The sequence below is a fragment of the Erinaceus europaeus genome, chromosome 10 (genome assembly GCF_950295315.1).
Source record: "Erinaceus europaeus chromosome 10, mEriEur2.1, whole genome shotgun sequence".
Taxonomy (NCBI): Eukaryota; Metazoa; Chordata; class Mammalia; order Eulipotyphla; family Erinaceidae; genus Erinaceus; species Erinaceus europaeus.
The window spans coordinates 11,195,199-11,216,727 of NC_080171.1; the positions used below are offsets into that span (position 1 = coordinate 11,195,199).

A 21,529-nucleotide genomic window follows, 5' to 3' on the forward strand; every position below is an offset into this window, starting at 1 on the left:
TACAGGTGGGGACCAAGGGCTCAAACCTGGGTCCTTGTGCGTTGTAACACTTGCATTCAACCAGATGAGCCACCACCTAGCCCCAGAAAAAGAAAAAATTTTTAAAAGAGAGACCAAATTACTCTCATACAGCAGCCAGGGGCATTACCATGCACGGCATGAGTTCTCTCTGATGCTACCTCCACAATCAAAACCAATGTGCATTAAAAGGAGCTTGAGACTTACCTCCTTCCCCAGATCCAGAGCCATTATCTAAGAAGAAAAACAATTAAAAAAATGAATATATACATTTTTCTAGAAATTTCATCTTATCAAACAGCAAAATTTCTTATCAAAAAAAAAAAAAAACTACTATACCCATTCTCATGTAGCCCTTTCCTCATTTTTGATATTTAAGTTTATATTTATTTATTTATTTATCTATTTATTTTTGTCATGAGGGCTATTGCTGGGGCTCAGTGCCTAAATGACTCAACTAATCCCAGTTGCCTGTTTCTTTTTTTCTTTCTCTCTTCTGCTTTCCTCTAGATAGAGGTGAAAGGCAGAGAGGGAGACAGCATCCCATTACTCTTATGCTCCTGAAGCACCCCTCCCCCCTTTTCAGGTGGCCTGAGACTCAAACCCGGGTCCTTGCACCTGGTGGTGTGTGTGTGTATGCTCTATTGAGTGAACCATCTCTGAAGGTCCCCACTCATTCTTACAAACCTAGTTCCTGGCTTCAAATGTAAATTACTTGGACACATAATCAGGTAAATCAGGTATACTTCGCACATCCTTGTGGTCTATTCAAAGAAATACCCAGGAGCTTTGCACAGAGAAGAGACCAAGAAATCTCGTGAAGTAAATGACTAAACAGAAATAGTTTTAATTTCTCAGAGCATAGAAGAAAAGGGAAATTTTGCATAAAGCTTGAGAGGAAAAATGAAGACATTTAGTTTTACTAGAAAGGGTAGAAAGAGCTTGGGGTGCTGCTCCGATCATCTTCTTAAAGAAATCTGCGGATAAAAGCCAAAAGATAAAAATTAATTAGGAAGAAGAAGAAATTTCCCCAAGGTTTAGATTTGAAATTTGTTATTAGTGAAATTAAAGAGCTCCCCTCCTCAAAGTTACCTGTATGTACCCAGCCTAAAAGGCAATCAGTACGCATAATTGCCTAGAAAAACAAACAGGAGTCAGTGAGTGTTGCAAACAGGCTGGTGCTAGACTAGCATCAGCACAGAGCAGGGAGGAAAAGCAGAGAAGTGAAATTTTGCCACTTTTCAGAAGAAGACATCAAAGAAAATCCATTCCAGATCTCCAGAGTGGAAAGGAACGCCTATGAAACATAAATATCCCGGTTCGAGGCCCCAGTTCCCACCTGCAGGGGAGTCGCTTCACAGGGAGTGAAGCAGGTCTGCAGGTATCTGTCTTTCTCTCCCCCTCTCTGTCTTCCCTCCTCTCTCCATTTCTCTCTGTCCTATCCAACAACGACGACATCAGTAACAACAACAATAATAACTACAACAATAAAACAACAAGGGCAAAAAACAAAAGGGAATAAGCAAATATTTTTAAAAAGAGAGAAAAAAAGAGTGAAAGAACAGAAAAAAAAACAACAACACAGGAACTCAATATAAAAACTGTGGGTCTGGGAGTCGGGCGACAGCACAGCGGGTTAAGCGCATGTAGCACAAAGCACAAGGACCATTAGGATCCCAGTTCAAGCCCCCGGCTCCCCACCTGCAGGGGAGTCACTTCACAGGCGGTGAAGCAGGTCTGCCAGTATCTGTCTCTCTTCCTCTCTGTCTCCCCTTCTCTCAATATCTCTGTCTCTATCCAATAACAAATAAATAAATAAATTTTTTTAAAAACTGTCTGTCTGACAGACATTTCCTAGACAAACGCTTCCTTCTTCTACCGCTCCACGCATATTGACTGGGTACGTATGATGGGATGCGCAGGGTGGTGAATGTGGAGAATGAAAGAATGAAAGGACACGAAACAGGACCGGTGCAGGAGTCGCTCACTCAGTCCCAAGCTATTTTTTCGGCCCATGTTCAATTTTAATAAATATAACACCATAGACTTTTTTTTTTAAGCTAGAACGTGAGAGACAGATGGTATTTGTGGTGTCTCTCTTAAGCCTCTATACTAACACTATCCCTTGTCCTGCTTCTCCTTTGCAGGGACTCTCATTTGGTGTCTGGGGGTTTGAACTCAGGTCCTTCCAATGGTAAAGTGTGCGATCTACCAGCTGAGCTATCTATCTCCTGAGCCCTCAAATATTGCTGAAATAAAGATTGTGATGACTCTGACAATGAAGGTGAGGTCTTAGCTTTAGATGATATGTCCACTACACAGAGCTTTCCCTGGCCCACACAACTCCAGCTCAACCCCAAGAAAAAGAGGTATCCAGCTAGACCTGCACACAGTGTCTTTGAGAAATGATCTGACAGAAGATAAATGTGTCAGCTAAGTGAAGTGTGAACAACCCTGCCAGAAAATGCCATCAATTACACAAAGAAGAGATTTAAAGTCAGTCTTATAGCCTAACAAATTAAGCAAAAGAAAATGGTATGTCTAGCACAGGAAATGACCAAATGACATGAAAAACACCAGGCCACCCAGTAAATAACAAGATCAATACCTGATCTCATTTCAACCCTATCTAAATGCCGGGGAAATGATTTCCATTTCATACTTAGGAAACTGGGGCTCAGAGGAGCTAAGTGACTTGACTAGTGACATGACATAGAAGAAATAAGAGCTGGGAGGGGGTGGGAATATGGGTGGTGGTGCACTTGGTTAAGCACACATGTTACTGTGCGCAAGGACCAGGGTTCAAGCCTCTGGTCCCCACCTGCAGGGGGAAACTTTACAAGCGGTGAAGCAGTGCTACAGGTGTCTCTGTTCTTTTTCTCTCTCTCTCTTTCTATCCCCATTCCCTCTCAACTTCACTCCATCCTAGCAAATCAAATAAAGTTAACAAAAAAAAAAAAATCTTAAGGGGAGTCAGGCGGTAGCGCAACAGATTATGTGCACGTGGTGCAAAGCGCTAAGGATCCAGTTCAATCTCCCAGTTCAAGCCCCTGGTTCAAGCCCCCAGTTCGAGACCCTGGCTCCCCACCTGCAGGGGAGTTGCTTCACAAGCGGTGAAGCAGGTCTGCAGGTGTCTGTCTTTCTCTCCCCCTCTCTGTCTTCCCCTCCTCTCTCCATTTCTCTGTCCTATCCAACAATGACAACATCAATAACAACAACAATAATAACTACAACAATAAAACAAGGGCAACAGAAAGGAATAAATAAATATTTAAAAAATAGGGAGTCGGACGGTAGAGCAGCAGGTTAAGCACACGTGGTGCCTTTAAAAAAAAAAAAAAAGCACAAGGACCAGCCTAAGGATCCAGGTTCGAGCCCCCGGCTCCCCACCTGCAGGGGGTCCCTTCACAGGTGGTGAAGCAGGTCTGCAGGTGTCTTTCTCTCCCCCTCTCTATCTTCCACTCCTCTCTCCATTTCTCTCTGTCCTATCTAACAAAGATGACATCAATAACAACAACAATAACAACTACAACAATAATAATAAAAAACAAGGGCAACAAAAGGGAAAAAATAAATATTAAAAAATAATAAAAAATAAAAATTTTTTTAAATCTAAAAAAAAAAAGAGTTGGAATTTCCACTGTGTCTCCCAGTGTTTTATATTCACTGCCCATTCAAAGCAGTTGGTATCTTAAATATTCCTTTTAGATGGTAATTAATGTAGGATGATCAAGAACTTTATATTCATTTTAAGTCTGTGAAAACGTACTGAGAGAAGTTTATTAGGACTTCATTAAACCTCAAAACAATAATTTCATGTAAAACAATATAGCTGGGAGTCGGGCAGTAGCGCAGCAGGTTAAGCACACATGGCACAAAGCGCCAAGACTTGCGGTGAAGCAGGTCTACAGGTGTCTTTCTCTCCCTGTCTCTGTCTTCCCTTCCTCTTTCCATGTCTCTCTGTCCTATCCAACAATAATAACAGCAATAATATTAACCACACAATGATTTTAAAAAAAAAAGGTCAGCAAAAGGGAAAAAAATAGCCTCCAGGAGCAGTGGATTCGTGATGCAGGCAACAAGCCCCAGCAACAACCCTGGAGGCAAAAACCAAACTATATATATATATGTGGCCTTGCACCTAGAGAGGTCTGGGATTTCCTGATGGCTTCTGGAAGGTTATCTCTACCACACTGGAAAGATAGGTCTTGTCTAGAAAGTGCGCTTATCAAATCAGAGTTCAGGGTGGGGTCAACCACATTCAAATAGTCTTAGGATGTGGGCTGGCTACAACAGAAAGAACAACCACATGATTTCGAGTGGAAGTTTTGAATCATGTGGTATTTGGGCACCTGGGAGTTTGAGATCACCCAAACAAACAAATCAACGAATCAATCGACCCTAGGAAGTGGAGTATAACCACGAGCTAAACACAAGCTCAGGCAAGCTCCCAGGCTGACATGGTAATCATCACACTTTGAGCAGGAGAAGAGGACACTGTCCATGAGTCTAGGGAGAAAGGACAACCACAGCCTCCATATTTATCCGCCTCACAGACTGTGTCTTACGCTCAGGACCTCTTGCTTTGGCTGATTTTAATCTGTATCCTTCCACTGTAGTGAACTGTCCCCATGAATACAACAACATTCGGTAAATTCTTCAAGCCATTCTAGAAAATTATTACACTTGAAGTTAGTCTGGAGAATTTCCCCATCTTAAATAGTTGATATAAGAATGTGGGCAATTTTGGAACTGTGTCCTCTGAAGCCCCATTTGGATACAACAAATGGTACTCAGTGTTTTAACCACAGGGAGAAAATACAGCCTTATCAGATATAGAAGGGACTGCAAACGCTGGAAAAGGACAAGAGATTGGCTCACTTAATGGGTGCCTCTTTGGTCACTACCATCACAATAGATATGAATTTATTTTCCCTCTTGTTGCTTTTGTTGTTTTTTATTGTTGTTGTAGTTATTATTGTTGCTGTTATTGTTGTAGTTATTATTGTTGCTGTTGATGTCATCGTTTTTAGATAGGACACAGAGAAATGGAGAGAGGAGGGGAAGACAGAGAGGAGGAGAGAAAGACAGACACCTGCAGACCTGCTTCACCGCCTGTGAAGTGACACCCCCCTCCCCCACAGGTGAAGAGACTGGGGCTCTAACCGGGATCCTTACTCCAGTCCTTGCGCTTTGCGCCATGTGCACTTAACCCGCTGCGCTACCGCCCAACTCCCCATTACAATATTTCTAACCCACCTTCATGTTGCTCAGGCAAAAATCACTAAAGTCATGAGGCCCTCGGAACATACTTAAAATAAAGCATTTCTAGCCCATTACCACCCTAAGATCACTATTCTCACCTGCTCTATTGCTAGTTTCTGGTTTCAGTTTATTAACATTTTGTCCTGTCTCACAACTGAATTCCTTTCAGACACCAAGTTGCAGATGCCACTATGATTTCATCCTAAACTCCCCGGGCAGACGACCTCACCAATGTGTACCAATGTGTCCCGAAGTCTCACTTTCCAGAGCTCTACCCAACTAGGGATAGACAGACAGAAACAGACTGGGAGTATGGATCAACCTTCAATGCCCATGTCCAGTAGAGAAACAGTTACAGAAGCCATAACTCCCACCATCTGCACCCTAAAAAGAATTTTGGTCCATACTCCCAGAGGGGGAGAATTGTTAGGGGAAGATGACGAGAGAAGTCTGAACTTCAATTCTACCGGGACCCAGAAAGAGAAGAGGAATAAAGGAAGAACATTTGGAAGTAGTAATAGGTGTGGGTGTGACTTAGAAGAGAAGGCAGGACCTTAAAAAAAAAAAAAAAAAAAAAAAAAAACTCTGCTAGTTAGCTAGGCAGACAGACAGTTATAGAAATACTAGTCAACCCGTACCTGTGACCTTGGAGAACTACTGCCATTTCCAGTGGAGGGGAAGGGCCACAGAACTCTGGTGCTGGGAATGGTGTGGAATAGTCCCTGTATCTTGTAATTTTATAAACCAATACTAAATCACAAGGAAGGGAGGAAGGAAGGAAGGAAGGAAGGAAGGAAGGAAGGAAGGAAGGAAGGAAGGGAGGGAGGAGGAAAAAAAGGAGGAAGGGAGAAAAAAGAAAGGAAGAAAGAAAGGAAAGAGGAAGGGAAAGAGAGAAAGAATGGTGAGGTAGGGGGCCTAGGGAGACAGCATAATAGTTATACAAAAGACTTTCGTGCCTCCTGGGTTCAAGCCTCCAGTCCCCACCTGCAGGAGGAAAGCTTGACAAGTGGTGAAGCAATGCTGCAGGTTGTCTCTCTGTCTTTCTCTCTTCTCTACCTCCCCCATCACCCAATTTCTCTTTGTGATAAGACAAAATAAATAAAGTTTAAAAAAAAAAAAGACTTTCATGCCTGAGGCTCTGAGTCCCTATGTTCAAACCCCAGGACCATCATTAGCCAGAGCTGAGCAGTGCTCTGATAAAACAAACACTGAGAACAGGAATTGTGCAGACACTGAGCCCCAGTGATAATCCTGTTGGGGAAAAAAAAGAAAAAAAAATACATATATATATATATATATATATATATATATATATATATATATATATATATATATCAGCTCCTACCCCTCAGACAATCATACTGATCCATGCAGCAATTAAGGAAACATGCCTCCGACTAGAAAATGTCTTTTCAGGAAATACGACAGGAACATTTATTCAGAAGAATATCACGCCTACCAGAGTAGCATGGTCCTCTTGCTACTACTGTTATCTCTGTCTGGTGCTTGCAGGCAGCCCTTCTGAGGAAGCATTCATTTTGATAAGTGTCCCCATTTGATCCACAGACAGGAATATAATTCGTATGGCACTGCAAAAGACACACAAATAAATTCTCAGTGCTAGGCATGAATATTAACAATTATTTGCTATGATTTAATCAAAATACCCCAGCACTCTGATACACATCTTCTATACAATAGCTAGTTCTTTTATTTGGATTTTAAAAACAATTACACAGGGGTCGGGCGAAGATATAAAATACCAGAATTTTCATTTTCATGGTAAGATCAGCGCACTTGTCATACTAACTTAATTGGTTCAACATTTCATTGGGTGGGGGTTTCACCTTTTCAGAACATAGTTTAACAATACATTTCAAAACACCTCAAATAGAAACCCTTTTAGAACCAGAATTATACACCTAGAAACCAAAGGAAACTGTTATGGCAAAGTTTACTGTAGCCATTTTCAAATAGAAATGTTTATTGTCAAAAACATAGAAACCTAAATATCCAAGAAGTGATGTTTAAGTATATTATATCTGACCAAGAGATGAATATTATAGTTACTGAAAATTACATTTTGAAATAATACTAGGTGGCAAGAAAAAATAACAGTAGGTGAAAAGCAAGTGCTAATACCATATGCATGGCTCGCAAATACTATGCTGATTTCCAACATACCATCTAGGCAGTGAAAACAGTGCATTTCAGAAAGATTATTCTTAGAATATGATGCAGCAAGAAAATCAGTTGCATATCTTTCAAATGTTAGAAAAATATTTAGGAAGTACACCTTGAAAGAGCCCATCACTGCAACTTTAACCTTGCTTGTCTGCATTGGCTTTTATTTCCTGTTTCTGATTTTCTATGTTTCTCCATTTTCCTGAAGTGAGAAAGACTTAGCTTTACCATTTATATTTTATAAGTACCTCATTTACTTTATAAAGCATAAGCATGCCATGCTACCACAGGCCAAATACTGGTAAAAAAAATAATAATAATAATAATTTCGAATCAAATATTTAAGTGCTGGGAAGTATTGGAGTTGTACATGTGAGATTCCCAGAATCTATTCCCAGAATCCCATATGTGAGAGTTCAGGGGGCATGTGGGTGTGTCTTTCAATATACCTTTCTGTGAAGTAAATTAGAGAGAGAGACAGAGAGACCGAGTGTGTGTGTGTGTGTGTGTGTGTGTTTCAATATACCTTTCTAAAAAGTAAATTAGAGGGTGTGTGTGTGTGTGTGTATACCTTTCTGAAAAGTAAATTAAAAGGACTGGTGGTGGCACACCTGGCTGAGCACACATGTTCCTGTGCACAAAGACCCAGGTTCAAGCCCTGGGTTGAACCTGCAAGGGGAATGCTTCACAAGAAAAGAAGACAGGAGGAAATGGGGGAGGGGAGTGGAGAGGGAGAGAGAAGGGAAGGGAGAGAGGAGAACTGACGCAGCCTTCAAAATATATTTAATAACCAAGCTGCTTTTGCTAAACATTAGCAGACTCCTACAGTTTACCTTAGTAAGTAGTCCTGTGTTTCTCCAATTTTTCATGGATGACATTTCCGTTCTAGAGTCTACACAGTAACTTCTATGATGTTCACTTTAGCCAGTGTTACTTTATAATTATCCAGTGCATAATTTACAGAGATTATAGTTCTAAGACATTAAGAAGCAAATCTATAGACTTTTCAGTCAACAATACTCGGTGACTTTCTAATGTAGAGCTCTCCAGGGTGGCAACATTGCCCCCTAGGGGTGGAGGCCCCTAGGAAGGCATTTTTGATCATCACAATGAAAGCTCATTACTGTCATTTAGCAAGTGGGCTATAAAGATGAGTGATGGGACTTACTGTAAAGGAAAGTCTCACACAGACTCCACAATTTCTCAGTGTTTCTCTGCCCTCCCATGTGGGGACTATGTTAAGACTTATATACAAAAAAAAGCCTGCTCTGTTACAACGTATGCCAATACTAGTTTTTATTTTAGCATCAATCATGCCACTATACTTTTGCTTTCAGGTACTTTAGGTATATAATTTCTAATTATTTGGGGGGCTGGACAGTGGCACACCAGGTTAAGCACACATTGTACAAAGAGCAAGGACCACTAGGGAAAGATACAAACAGGCTGGGGGTATGGATCGACCTGTCAACACCCACGCTCAGCAGAGAAGCAGCTACAGAAGCCAGAACTCCTACCTCCTGCTCCCCATAAACAACCTTGACCCAGACTCCCAGTGGGAGAAGTGATAGGATGAAGACAAGAGGACTCTGCACTCCAGCTCCATCAGCACCAGAGAGAGAAGGGAAAGGAGAGAGACGTATGGAGGTAGTTATGATGTCATGAGTGGCTCAAAGGGAAAAAGAGGACTGAATCAGAAAAAGAAGGGGCAACTCTGTATAAATGTGGACAGATAGATGTAGAGAAGATGGTTGGCCCATGTCTGAAACTTCAGGGGAACTGTGGTGAATTGCAGTGGGGAGAGTGAAGATTCAGAACTCTGGTGGTGGGAATGGTGTGGATTCAAACCTCTGTTGACATATAATTCTGTATATAAAAATATTTTTAAAAATTTTTTTTTAAAAAAAGGGTAAGGACCTGTGTGAGGATTCCAGTTTGAGCCCTCGGCTCCCCACCTACAAGGGAGTTGCTTCACAAGTGGTGACGCAGGTCTGCAGGTGTCTCTCTGTCTCTCTCCCTTTCTGTTTTCCCCTCCCCTCTCAATTGCTCTGTCCTATCCAAAATAAATAAATAAATGGCCACCAGGAGCAGTGGATTCAAAGCGCAGGCACGGAGCCCCAGAATTAACCCTGGAGGTCAAAAAAAAAAATCTGATTTTATCTAATTAAAAATTTGCATTATAAATAGGTATGATTATCTGGCCACTAGAGTGTCTTCTATTATAATCATAATCAAGCACTTAAACTTTGAAGTGCTATTTTCCTTTTCCTTTATACTTATGTATCATATAATTATTTAATAATGTACCTGTGTGGGTTGTGCTACCTATGGATTTCATTAAATAACAGTAAATAAGTGAGATGGCAGAGAGGGCTCAACTAATAAAAATAATAACTTTAGAGAGAAGAATGAAGAGGAAGAAAGAAAAGTCGAAAGGTGTTCCTCTTTGTATATGACAGGTCTAAACTCTAACACCACCTAGACAATAAATGTCAAGCCACTAGTACTATGAACTCTGTGTGTGTGTGTTGGGCAGGGGGAGAGAGCAATGAACATCTGCATGACATTCCAGCTCCAAGAAAAAATCGTAATGATGAAAACAAAGTTTTGGCTATAAAAGGTTAAGTCTGCTTCTTCTTCTAGCGTTTGCCCTTCTTCCGTAGCCAGTCAACAGCGTCAGGTTGAGCCTGATGTCAAGTTTCGAGACCTCCTTTGAATCTGGAGAGGTGGCAGTCGTTGACTATGTGGGTCATAGTCTGTCTGGAGCCGCAGGGGCAGTTCGGGTCGTCTCTGGCTCCCCAGCGATGGAACATAGTGGCGCACCAGCCATGGCCTGTTCGATAGCGATTGAGGAGGGCCCGATCATAACGTGCTAGGTCAAAGCCGGGTGGACGCTCGCAGGGGTCTGTGATGAGGTGTTTGTTCTTTACCTCAGCTGACTGCCAACTCTGTTTCCAAGAGTCTGGAACAGAGAAGTTCAGTGTAGGCGTAGGGGACCAGATTGGGTGACGAGACGTCAAGCGTTGGACAGGGTGGGCGAAGATATCCGCGTATATTGGCAGGTCCGGTCGAGCGTAGACGTGGGAAATGAACTTAGATGATGCCGCATCCCGACGGATATCTGGTGGGGCGATGTGGCTAAGAACTGGCAGCCATGGAACCGGGGTGGAATGGATGGTTCCAGAAATGATCCTCATGGAGGAATATAATTTGGAATCGACCGAGTGGACATGGGGGCTACGGAACCATCCTGGGGCACAGTATTCTGCAGTGGAATAGCATAATGCCAGAGATGATGATCGTAGTGTGGAAGCGCTCGCGCCCCATGAGGAGCTGGCCAGTCTTGCAATGATGTGATTCCTCGCGCCCACCTTTGCTGCAGTTTTTATGAGATGTTCGTGAAATGACAGAGTGCGATCGAGAGTAACGCCAAGATAGACTGGCTGGGCTTCATGCCGGATTCTCGTATCGCCAAGCTGCACATTAAGTCTGCTAAGGGTGAGAATCTCTGACATAGCAGCTAACATTTACTCAAGAGTTTCTACCTAGTACTGGGTTACAACTTTGAATTTCCTAATGTCAATACCATGACAGTGCTGTGAAGTATATGTTTACCAGCCTGTAGAGCAAGGGCTCTGAAGTCAAGTGACTTGAGTTCAAATCCTAGATCCTCCATCCATGCTGAGTATGGACTAGTATCCCATAAGATGCTATTAATAGTAACTGTCTAATAAAATTGCCATGAGAAATAACAGAAATCCACCTTCAGCATGTATATTCAGATGTGGCAAGTTCTTAATAAATATTATCCAAGTACTATCATTTTCTAGTCTTAAGTATTTGCCAAGATCAAAGCTATCCTTCAAAAGTCAAGTCTTCCAACCACAAGCACTCAAGTTTTTCACCAAGGCCTCCCCACATGTCTCCTGGTGGTAACAAGTCCGTTTAACATAGTGCAGGCACTGTCTCTGGAATTCAACCGAGCAAATACATGCATAGGCGCACACGGGAGATGGCAAAAAGGCACCTGCCGTTCCTTGATCAGTCTGTTTCCAGGGACCTCACTTCAGAGGCTTTAATGAGAGTTTCGTGGACGATTTCAGGAATTTGGGGAAATTTAAACAGCAATTTATTTATTTATTTTGCCTCCAGGCTTATCGCTGGGGCTCAGTGCCTGCACTATGAATCCACTGCTCCTGGAGGCCTTTTTTTTTTTTCCCATTGTTGTTGCTGTTGGATAAGACAGAGAGAAATGGAAAGAGGAGGGGAAGACAGAGGGAGAGAGAAAGATAAAGACACCTGCAGACTTGCTTCATCACTTGTGAAGCAACCCCCCTGCAGGTGGGCAACCAGGGGCTCAAACTGGGGTCCTCAAAGCCAGTCCATTCTTGTGCATTGCACTATGTGCATTTAAACCGGTGCCCTACAGCCCCCAGCAAGCAATTTCTGACTTAAGCAATGACTCTATCCTACTATTTTTCTCCTTTATGCAGTCATCCTTTGCCAGGGGAAAGAACTCTCCCCATACCTTCTCTCTGGGTGAAACAACACAATAGCAAGTAGTCAAGAAAGTTGCAACAGTGTGACAGCTCTGTACTCACATTCCTGCCTTTATTGTGTACATTCTGCCTGTAAGGAATTGTGCTAAAGAAAGTGGATACTATCACAAGGTACAGGTAGTTCATCCTCTGTGTCAACTTGATGCAACCCAGGGGGCCCAGGTTACATATTATTTGGGGTATGTCTGTGAGAGTGCTTCTGGGTGAGAGACTAACATTTGAATCACTGGTCCAAGGAAATGTCCTCCCCAGAGTGGGTGGGCATCATTACTGAGGGCCCAGAAATAGAACAAAATGACAGAGGAGGAGAGAATTTGCTATGTTAAACTGGGACGTGGGTCTTCTAGTTCTAAGGCCTTTGAAAATAAACCAGATATATGCCATCAGTTCTCTTGACTCTCAGGCTTCTGAGTTTTCCTGGACATCTATCTTATACAGTCAGCTAGGAGATCACCTTAGTCACCATGATCAAGTGAGTCCATTTCTTAGAGTTTGTCTTTCCCCCTCCTCTTCCATACATACCATTGGTTCTGTTTTTCAGAAGAACCCTGATCAAGACAATGATCTACACTACAATGGCACGGTACCTCACAAGAACCAACACTGATAAATTCAGGAAAATACACAATAGAAAGAAAACAAAGAGGGAGAAAGAAACCAGAGGGAAGTCATAGGCATTCTTCTTTGTGTAGTGCCTCAATATTGCTTTGTTTTTTTGTTGTTGTTTTGTAGTTTTTATCAGAACCTACTTAGCTTTATGGTGGTGTGGGGGACTGAACCTAGGACCTAGAGACTCAGGAATGAGAGTCTTCTGCATAACAATTATGCTATCTCCCTATCCAAGAAGCCATCGTTGTTGGTTGGTTTGCTTGTTATACCAGAGCACAGCACACTTCTGGCTTATGATGGTGCTAGAAACTGAACCTGAGGCGTCAGAGCCCAGAGCTTCAAAGTCTTCTGCATAACCATTATGCTATCTCCCCCGTCCTACTACCTACATTTTCTTTTTTGAAATATAATCTTCAGAATTTTTTTATATTTATTTATTTCCCCTTTTGTTGCCCTTGTTTTTTATTGTTGTTGTAATGATTGTTGTTATTGATGTCGTCGTTGTTGGATAGGACAGAGAGAAATGGAGAGAGGAGGGGAAGACAGAGAGGGGGAGAGAAAGACGCCTGTGAAGCGACTCCCCTACAGGTGGGGAGCCGGGGGCTCGAACCGGGAACCTTACATCAGGTCCTTGTGCTTTGCACCACATGTGCTACCGCTCAACTCCCACTACCTACATTTTCAAGGAGAATATTATTGATCATTTTATATAAATGTATACAAATAATAAATGGGGGCCAGGCTGTGGTACACCAGGTTGAGCCTATTATGTTACAATGTCCAAGTCCCTGGTCCCTACCTGCAGAGAGAAGTGTCCTAAGCAGTGAAACAGTACTGTAGGTACTATTTTCTCCCTTCCCCCTTCCTCCCTTCCTCTCAATTCCTCTCTGTCTCTATCCACTAAGTAAGTAAATAAATAAAAGAATAAAATATATATCAAAAAATTAAAAACCCACTGTTCCTGGTAGTTATCTTTCTTTCTTTCTTTCTTTCTTTCTTTCTTTCTTTCTTTCATTAATGAGAAAGATAGGAAGAGAGAGAGAAAGAACCTGACATCACTCTGCTACATGTGCTGCTGGGGGTCAAACTCAGAATCGCATCCTTGAGAGTCTAATGCCTTATCCATTGTGCCGCTCCCTGGACCACTCATTTTTTTTCTTTTATTTGATGGGACAGAGAGAAACTGAGCAAGCTGGGGAGATACAGAGAGATGCCTGCAGCACTGTGTGAGCACTTGTCAACAGCCCCCTGCAGGTGGGGACTAGAGGGCTGGACATTCGTCCTTAAGTGTGGTGACGTCTTCTCCACAAGGTGTGCCACTACACAGTCCAAGACGCATGGGGCTTTTGTTTTGTTTTGTTTTTCTTTTTGATAGGAACAGAGAGAAATTGAGAAGGGAGAGGAGGAGAAAGAGACAGAGAGACAACCGCAGCCCTGCTTCACCACTTGTGAAGCTTCCCCCTCCACCCCCGCGGGTGGGAAACAGGGGCCTGAACCCAGGTCCCTAAACACTGTAATGTGTGCGCTGAACCAGGCGTGTCACTGCCTGCCTGCCCCGAATCACGATGTGGAACTGCAGGATACTGTTCTTTTTTTTTTTTTTTTTTTAATTTGTGATCCTATTTTAGGTGCAGGATTCTTCAGAGCAGACTCGGTTTCCTCACCTGAAACTGACATGCGCACTTCAGGCCGTCTCCGTCTTCTCTGCAGACTCCACCATATCTGCATGACAACTCGTCACAAAGTCTTCCATCAGACTCCCTCACGTTTGATTCTGTAAAAGAGGAAAAACGGTTTTGCGCATTCGTCTTGTTTATCCAAGTGAACGTACAGACCAATTCCTTAAAATATGATGAGCATCTTATTCACAAGTATAAGACATAAAAAAAAAATTCTACAGGGTAGGATGTTCAAGATTCCCCCAAAGAGCCCCACCTGCAGGGGGAAGCTTCATGAGTGGCGGAGCAGGGCTATAGGTGTCTCTCCTTCTCTATCTCCCCCACCCCTCTTAAGTGCTGGCTGTTTTTACCCAATAAATAAAGATAATTTAAAAGAAGGAAAAAAAAAAATGACTCCTCCAAAGAGAATTTTGCATCATGATAAAACCAATAAAACTCAAAATTCCAGCATTTCATATAATTCCCAAGAGTAAGTGTGTGTGTGTGTGTGTGTGTGTGTGTGTGTAGTTGGGGGTCTTACATACATGTGATTTCAGTACTCCTATTTCATTACTTTTAAAAAATTTTTTTATTATTTTTATTTATTTTCCCTTTTGTTGCCCTTGTTGCTTTATTGTAGTAGTTACTGTTGTTGTTATTGATGTTGTCACTGTTAGAACAGAGATAAATAGAGAGAGGAGGGGAAGACAGAGAGGGGGAGAGAAAGACAGACACACCTGCAGACCTGCTTCACCGCCTGTGAAGCGACTCCCCTACAGGTGGGGAGCCGGGGGCTCGAACCAGGATCCTTAGGCTGGTCCTTGTGCTTTGTTCCACGTGCGCTTAACCCGCTGCGCTACCGCCCGGCTCCCCAATTTCATTATTTTTACATAGAGACAGCTGGGAGAGGGAAATGTCACTGTACCAGAGTTTCCCTGGTGCCATGAGCTATATCCCCGTGAGCTATCTTGCCCTGCACCCGAGAGGTCAAACTACGAGGTTTTGCTACTTGGGCACAGAAGAGTTTATGACAGGCTTCCCACTATCATGTTTTATTTCTCTAGCGATTCACTTTTGAGAAGAAAAAAGAATAGCTGAAAGAAATATCAATTCTTTTGGTATTCAGAAAAAAATCCCCGGTGATAACTGACTCACTAGAAATGAATTGTTCTAATTACAAAATACTGGGGGTCAGACTCGAGGAAGATGAGGAGTCCTGGAGTGCCGCTAGCTATGACCTCAGGATGCAAGCTCAGACCTAAAGGGGTGCAGAGGCTACACACACACCTGCACAGAATATGGGCCCCAGAGCAAGTGGATGGGGTTTACAGTCAACAATATTTATACACTTTTCCCACATTTGGGAGCTACTCTCTTCCCTGATCCAGCTTTCTAGCCCTCTTTCCAACTATGACACTATCTCCCCAGACAATAGCTCTTGACCACCTGTATGTCAGCTGTCAGGCTCAGGCAAAAATTAGTTAAAGTCACAGACGGGCCCCTTGGAATATACATAAAATAAACCTACTAGCTTTTCCTAAAATGGAAACCCCAAATTTCATCTGTTATATTCTTGCCTTTAGGTTCCTGATTATTAAAAATTTTTTCTGCTTTATATCTTAATGCTTTTTCAGACACTTAAGTTGCAGGTGTTACCTACCAGGATGCCAATCTGATTTCCCCAAGCAGATGACCTCACCTATGTACTCTGGAGCCCCACCCCTCCAGGTCCCCGACTCAACAGGGAAAGACAGAAACAAGCTGAGAGTATGGATTGACCTGCCAACACACATGTTCAGCAGAGAAGCAGTTACAGAAGCCAGACCTTCCACCTTCTGCACCCCAGAATGATCCTGGGTCCATGCTCCCAGAGAGATAGAGAATAGGAATGATTTCAAGAAAGGGGATGGGATATGGAACTCTGGTGGTGGGAATTGTGTGGAATTGTATCCCTCTTATTTTATGATCTTGTTGATATTTTTTACTTTTTAGTTTATAAATTTTTTTTAAAGAAAGGAATGTTGGGGCTCAGGCAGTGGCACACTGGGATAAGTGCACACAGTAAGAAGTCCAAGGAAGGGGCAGTAGAGCAGCGGGTTAGGCGCATGTGGCAAAATGTGCAAGGACCGGTATAAGGATCCTGGTTCAAGCCCCTGGTTCCCCACCTGCAGGGGAGTTGCTGCACAGGCAGTGAAGCAGGTCTGCAGGTGTCTATTTCTCTCCCCCTCTCTGTCTTCCACTCCTCTCTCCATTTCTCTCTGTCCTATCCAACAATGATGACAATAACAACCACAATAAGGGTAACAAAGGGGGGAAAAATGGCCTCCAGGAGCAGTGCGTTCACGGTGCAGGCACTGAGCGCCAGCAATAACCCTGGAGGCAAAACAAAAAAAAAGTGCAAGGACCCACACAAGGATGATCCAGGTTTGAGGTCCCGGCTCCCCACCTGCAGGGGAGTTCGCTTCACAAGTGGTGAAGCAGGTCTGTAGGTATCTCTCAGTCTCTCACCCTCTCTATCTCCCCTTCCCCTCTCAATTTCTCTCTGTCCTATCCAATAAAAAAAAAAAAAATGAAAAATGAACTCCAGGAGCAGTGGATTTGTAGCGCCGGCACTGAGCCCCAGCGATAACCCTGGAGGTGAAAAAAACATATAAATATACTTACAGGAGCAGACAAATAGATCACTGAGTAGGGTGTGTGCCTTGTCACGCATGCGCAGCCTGGGGGAAGCCCTGGCACCTCATAAGAGATGCTCTGGTACTGTGGTGTCTCCTCTCTTACATACACACACACTTCCTAATTAAATACAAAATACATAATCCAGAGCCGTGAGATCACACAAGTGCAAGGCCCAAGCTAGACAGAGAGATGCAGATATAGAAACAGATTTATTTAACTTCATACAGGAAGTAGCGTGTGGAACATTTATGTGCAAAAGTTAAAAAGAGAGAATCAGACCATATTTAAAAGTGATTGGTTTAATATTTTTCTTTCTTTTTTTTCTTTTCTTTTTGGTGGCTTCTGTTTAGGTCTTTAATTTGACTTTTTTTAATATTCACTTATTCCTTTTTGTTGCCCTTGTTTTACTGTTGTAGTTATTATTGTTGTTGTTACTGATGTCGTTGTTGGATAAGATAGAGAGAAATGGAGAGAGGAGGGAAAGACAGACAGAGGGTGAGAAAGACAGACACCTGCAGACCTGCTTCACCACTTGTGAAGCGACTCCCCTGCAGGTGGGGAGCCTGAGGCTCCAACTGGGATCCTTACGCCGGTCCTTGCGCTTTGCGCCACGTGTGCTTAACCCACTTAGCTACCGCCTGACTCCTGGTTTAATATTTTTCTACTAGACACAAAGCCAGTAAATAACCCCAGTCTTTTGTGGTCATTCTGCGCCTACTCCAAAACCGTCAGTGTTGTTCTGAAAGCATCAAATTAAGTTTTCTAGAAACCCGGAGAGATTGCTTCAAGTTTAGTGCAATTGCACCACACAGAGTGGAAACGACAACAAATCCATCTTCATATACTCCCTGGTGGAATGAGCAATAGAATGAGCACAATTATGTCAAGAACAAATAAGTGACTATCTAAAACCCACCCCAATCTGGTGGTGTAGGGCGATGAGAATCTGCGTCTTCTGCCCTGCCTCCCTTTCAGCAGCTGAGATTTGGCAAACTTAGTTCAGGACCAGCTGCTGAATGCAATCCTGCATCCCTGTTTGCTTTCTATTGGAAGGTTTCAAAGCCGGCCTCCGGAAGCTGAACTGAGGTGGTTCTACATGGAGCCAAGTCTGTGCTTCTGACATCTCCTTGCTTTTCCGCCCCACTGAGTCCCACTGCTGTGCAGCGTGTCTCGGGCTCCTGATTCTCAGCAAACACTCCCAGGAACCAGCAGTCCTGGGCCTAATAGTGCCGAGGGGTTGACAGTCAGACGGACTTACTTGAGTTGTCACTCTAAACTGAGTGACAGTTCACCGGGTTAAGTCTTTGCTTATGTTAACTGAAGGTGACTTAAATGAATCTCAGACGCACAAAATGTGATGAACTTTCAAGCATATGGGAAGGAAGGGAGGACATGAGCAGGAACATAAAATCAGGACACTGATCCGGCTGTCTCGTCCTCACTACAGCACAAGTACAAACGGCCATTCTTGACCCCCTTTTGACCGTCACGATGAGGCTTTTTTATTCTAGGTTCTCTGACTGCCAAGCTGCCCATTCCCTTTCTCCCTGGACTACTTGCCTTAGCTCTTAAAACTCAATTCTAAACATGGGCTTTGAAATTTTTTCCTACCTATCTGCATCATCACTGAGAAGAAGGCCCACTTTCAATTTAAACCTTGCGGGGTGTGGGGGGAAGGTAAGCACAGCAGGTCAAGTGCACATGGCCCAAAGCACAAGGACCTGTAAGGATCAAGCCCCCCAGCTCCCCACCTGCAGGGGGGATCACTCCGCAGGGCGGTGAAGAAGGTCTGCAGGTGTCTTTCTCTCCCCCTCTCTGTCTTCCCCTTGTCTCTCCATTTCTCTCTGTCCTGTCCAACAACAGCAGCAATAAAACGATCAACAACAAAGGCAACAAAAGGGAGAAAAGTGGCCTCCAGGAGCTGTGGATTTGTAGTGCAGGCACCAAGTCCCAGCCGTAAACCTGGAGGCAAAAAAAAAAAAAAAAAAAACACCAAACACACCTCACCTTGCCCCCTGAGGGAGCTTAAATCAAGTTAAGTGAAGTAAGTCAGAAACAGAAGGATGAATATGGGATGATCTCCTTCACAGGCAGAAGTTGAAAAACAAGATCAGAAAAGATTTTAGACTTTTACCAAAGTAAAAGACTCTGGGGTGGGGGGGGGGGGAGTTCAGATCCTGGAACAGGATGGCAGAGGGCCTAGTGGGGGTTGTACTGTTGTGGAAAATGAGAAATGTTATGCATGTACAAACTATTGTATTTACTGTCACTGTAAAACATTAATCCTCCAATAAAGAAATTAATTATTTTAAAAATGAAAACAAAAAAAGGATTGCTATGGGAAGGTGCCAGGCACTGGCACACCTGGTTAAGTGCTCGCATCATAGTGTGTGAGAAAACAGGTTCAGGGAGTTGGCCGGTAGCACAGTGGGTTAAGTGTTCTGTGGCTCAAAGCACAAGGACCTGTGTATTGATCCTGGTTCGAGCCCCCGGCCCCCCACCTGCAGGGGAGTCGCTTCACAGGTGGTGAAGCAGGTCTGCAGGTGTCTGTCTTTCTCTCCCCCTCTCTGTCTTCCCCTCCTCTCTCCATTTCTCTCTGTCCTATCCAACAACAACGACATCAATAACAACAACATCAATAAAAACAATAATATCTGCAACAATAATACAACAAGGTCAACAAAAGGGAATAAGTAAATATTAAAAAAAAAAAAAAAAAAAAGAACACAGGTTCAAGCCCCTGGTCCCCACCTGCAGGGGGAAAGCTTCTCAAGTGGTAGAGCAGAGCTATAGGTGTCTCTGTCTCTCTCCCTCTCTATCTCCCTCTTCCCTCAATTTCTTTTCTTTTTTTTTTTTGGGAGGGGGAGAAGGAAAGACTTTACACAAGCACAGCAAGAGGAGGGGGAGGAAGTGGAGGAAGAGGAGGAGGAGGAGGAAATGGAGGAAGAGGAAGTAGAGCCACTCTCAATTTCTGTCTATGCAATAATAAATAAATAAAAACTTTTTTTTTTTCTTTTTTTTAAATTTTTTTATTTAAGAAAGGATTAATTAACAAAACCATAGGGTAGGAGGGGTACAACTCCACACAATTCCCACCGCCCAATTTCCATATCCCACCCCCTCCCCTGATAGCTTTCCCATTCTCTATCCCTCTGGGAGCATGGACCCAGGGTCGTTGAGGGTTGCAGAAGGTAGAAGGTCTGGCTTCTGTAATTGCTTCCCCGCTTAATTGCCATGGAGACAGCTTCCCCAGCAATGTGAAAATTCTCACTACAACTGAAGGCCTATCTTTGAGCCTGACACTCCTTCAAAGAACTATGGAGGCATCAAAGAAGCGTCACGGATGGTAGAGTGGTGCTATACAAACTCTCCTCTGTCTGTCTGCCTGTCTGCCTGTCTGCCTGTCTGCCTGTCTGCCTGCCTGCCTGTCTAAAGCAGAAAAAGAGAAAACTGGCTGGGGGGAGGGTGTTGAGCAGTGATAATCATAAATAAATGAGGTACTATATTTAAAAAAAGAATGGAGGCTGGGCGGTGGCACACCGGGCTACACACAAACAGTATGAAACACAAGGACCCTGGTTCAAGCCCCCAGTTCCCCACATACAGCAAGGTCGCTTCACAAGCAGTGAAGCAGGTCTGCCGGTGTCTCTGTATCTCTCCCTATCTCCCCTCCTACCCAATAAAACGGAAAAACGGCCTCCAAGAGTAATGGATTCATAGTGGCAGCATTGAGCCCTAGTGACAACCCTGGAGGCACAAAAAAAAGAGTGCTCCATGAAGTGGCACAGTGGCCAGGGTGTTGGGCTTAAAAGCATGAGGTCTAGGCCAGGTAGTGGCACACCTGGTTGAGTATGCGTTACAGGCACAAGGTCCCAGATTCGAGCCCCTGGTCCCCACTTGCAGGGGGAAAGCTTTGCAAGTGGTGAAGCAGGACTGCAGGTGTCTCCCTGCCTCTCTCCCTCTCAATTTCTGACTGTCTCTATCTAGGAAATAAAGATTTAAAAAATTTTAAAAACCAACACTTAAAAAAAATTTTAAAAAAGGAAAGCATGGGGTCTGGGTTTGAATCCTTGATAGTGCATGTACCAAAACAATGCTCTGATTCTTTTTTTCCTCTCTCATATATTGATAAAATTATCTATTAAAAATAACATTAATGCATATGAACTGTCAAACTCAGGTAAAAACTAGTAAAGTGTTGTTTTCAACGAATTATGTTGTTTTCGCTGGGCTGGCTTCATGGGCGGGTAACAGATGACCAGGGACTCATGGTTGAGCTGTAGGCAGTATCTCTTTATTCATGCAGGATGCAGCACAATCTAAGACGAGCTAAGCTAAACTCAAGTACCCTAAAACTCACAATGATGTCTTTATATATACTTGCCAAGTAGGGTGGAAACAGGGTGTGACATAGAGAGGGTGGAGAGAAAAGTGACTGGTGAAAATCAGAGTGTGACAAGGAGGGGGTGGAGAAGGCGAGAATCCTATCACTGAACCACCAATGCCCTGGAGGGAGTGCTTTATGTAAATATAAAAGTGATTTATGTAAGTAGACCA

General features: G+C 43.3%; 1 protein-coding gene across 1 annotated transcript in view; it reads right to left on the reverse strand.

Annotated features, from left to right (window-relative positions):
- TMEFF1 (transmembrane protein with EGF like and two follistatin like domains 1) overlaps nucleotides 1-21,529 on the reverse strand; it is a 102,779-nt gene that overhangs the window by 45,206 nt on the left and 36,044 nt on the right. Inside the window, exons 2-4 of the mRNA XM_060199090.1 lie at nucleotides 14,300-14,409; nucleotides 6,743-6,872; nucleotides 226-252 (exon numbers count right to left, since the gene is read on the reverse strand). Of these exons, the coding sequence (XP_060055073.1) occupies nucleotides 226-252; nucleotides 6,743-6,872; nucleotides 14,300-14,409 (267 nt within the window). The remainder of the gene's footprint in view (nucleotides 1-225; nucleotides 253-6,742; nucleotides 6,873-14,299; nucleotides 14,410-21,529) is intronic.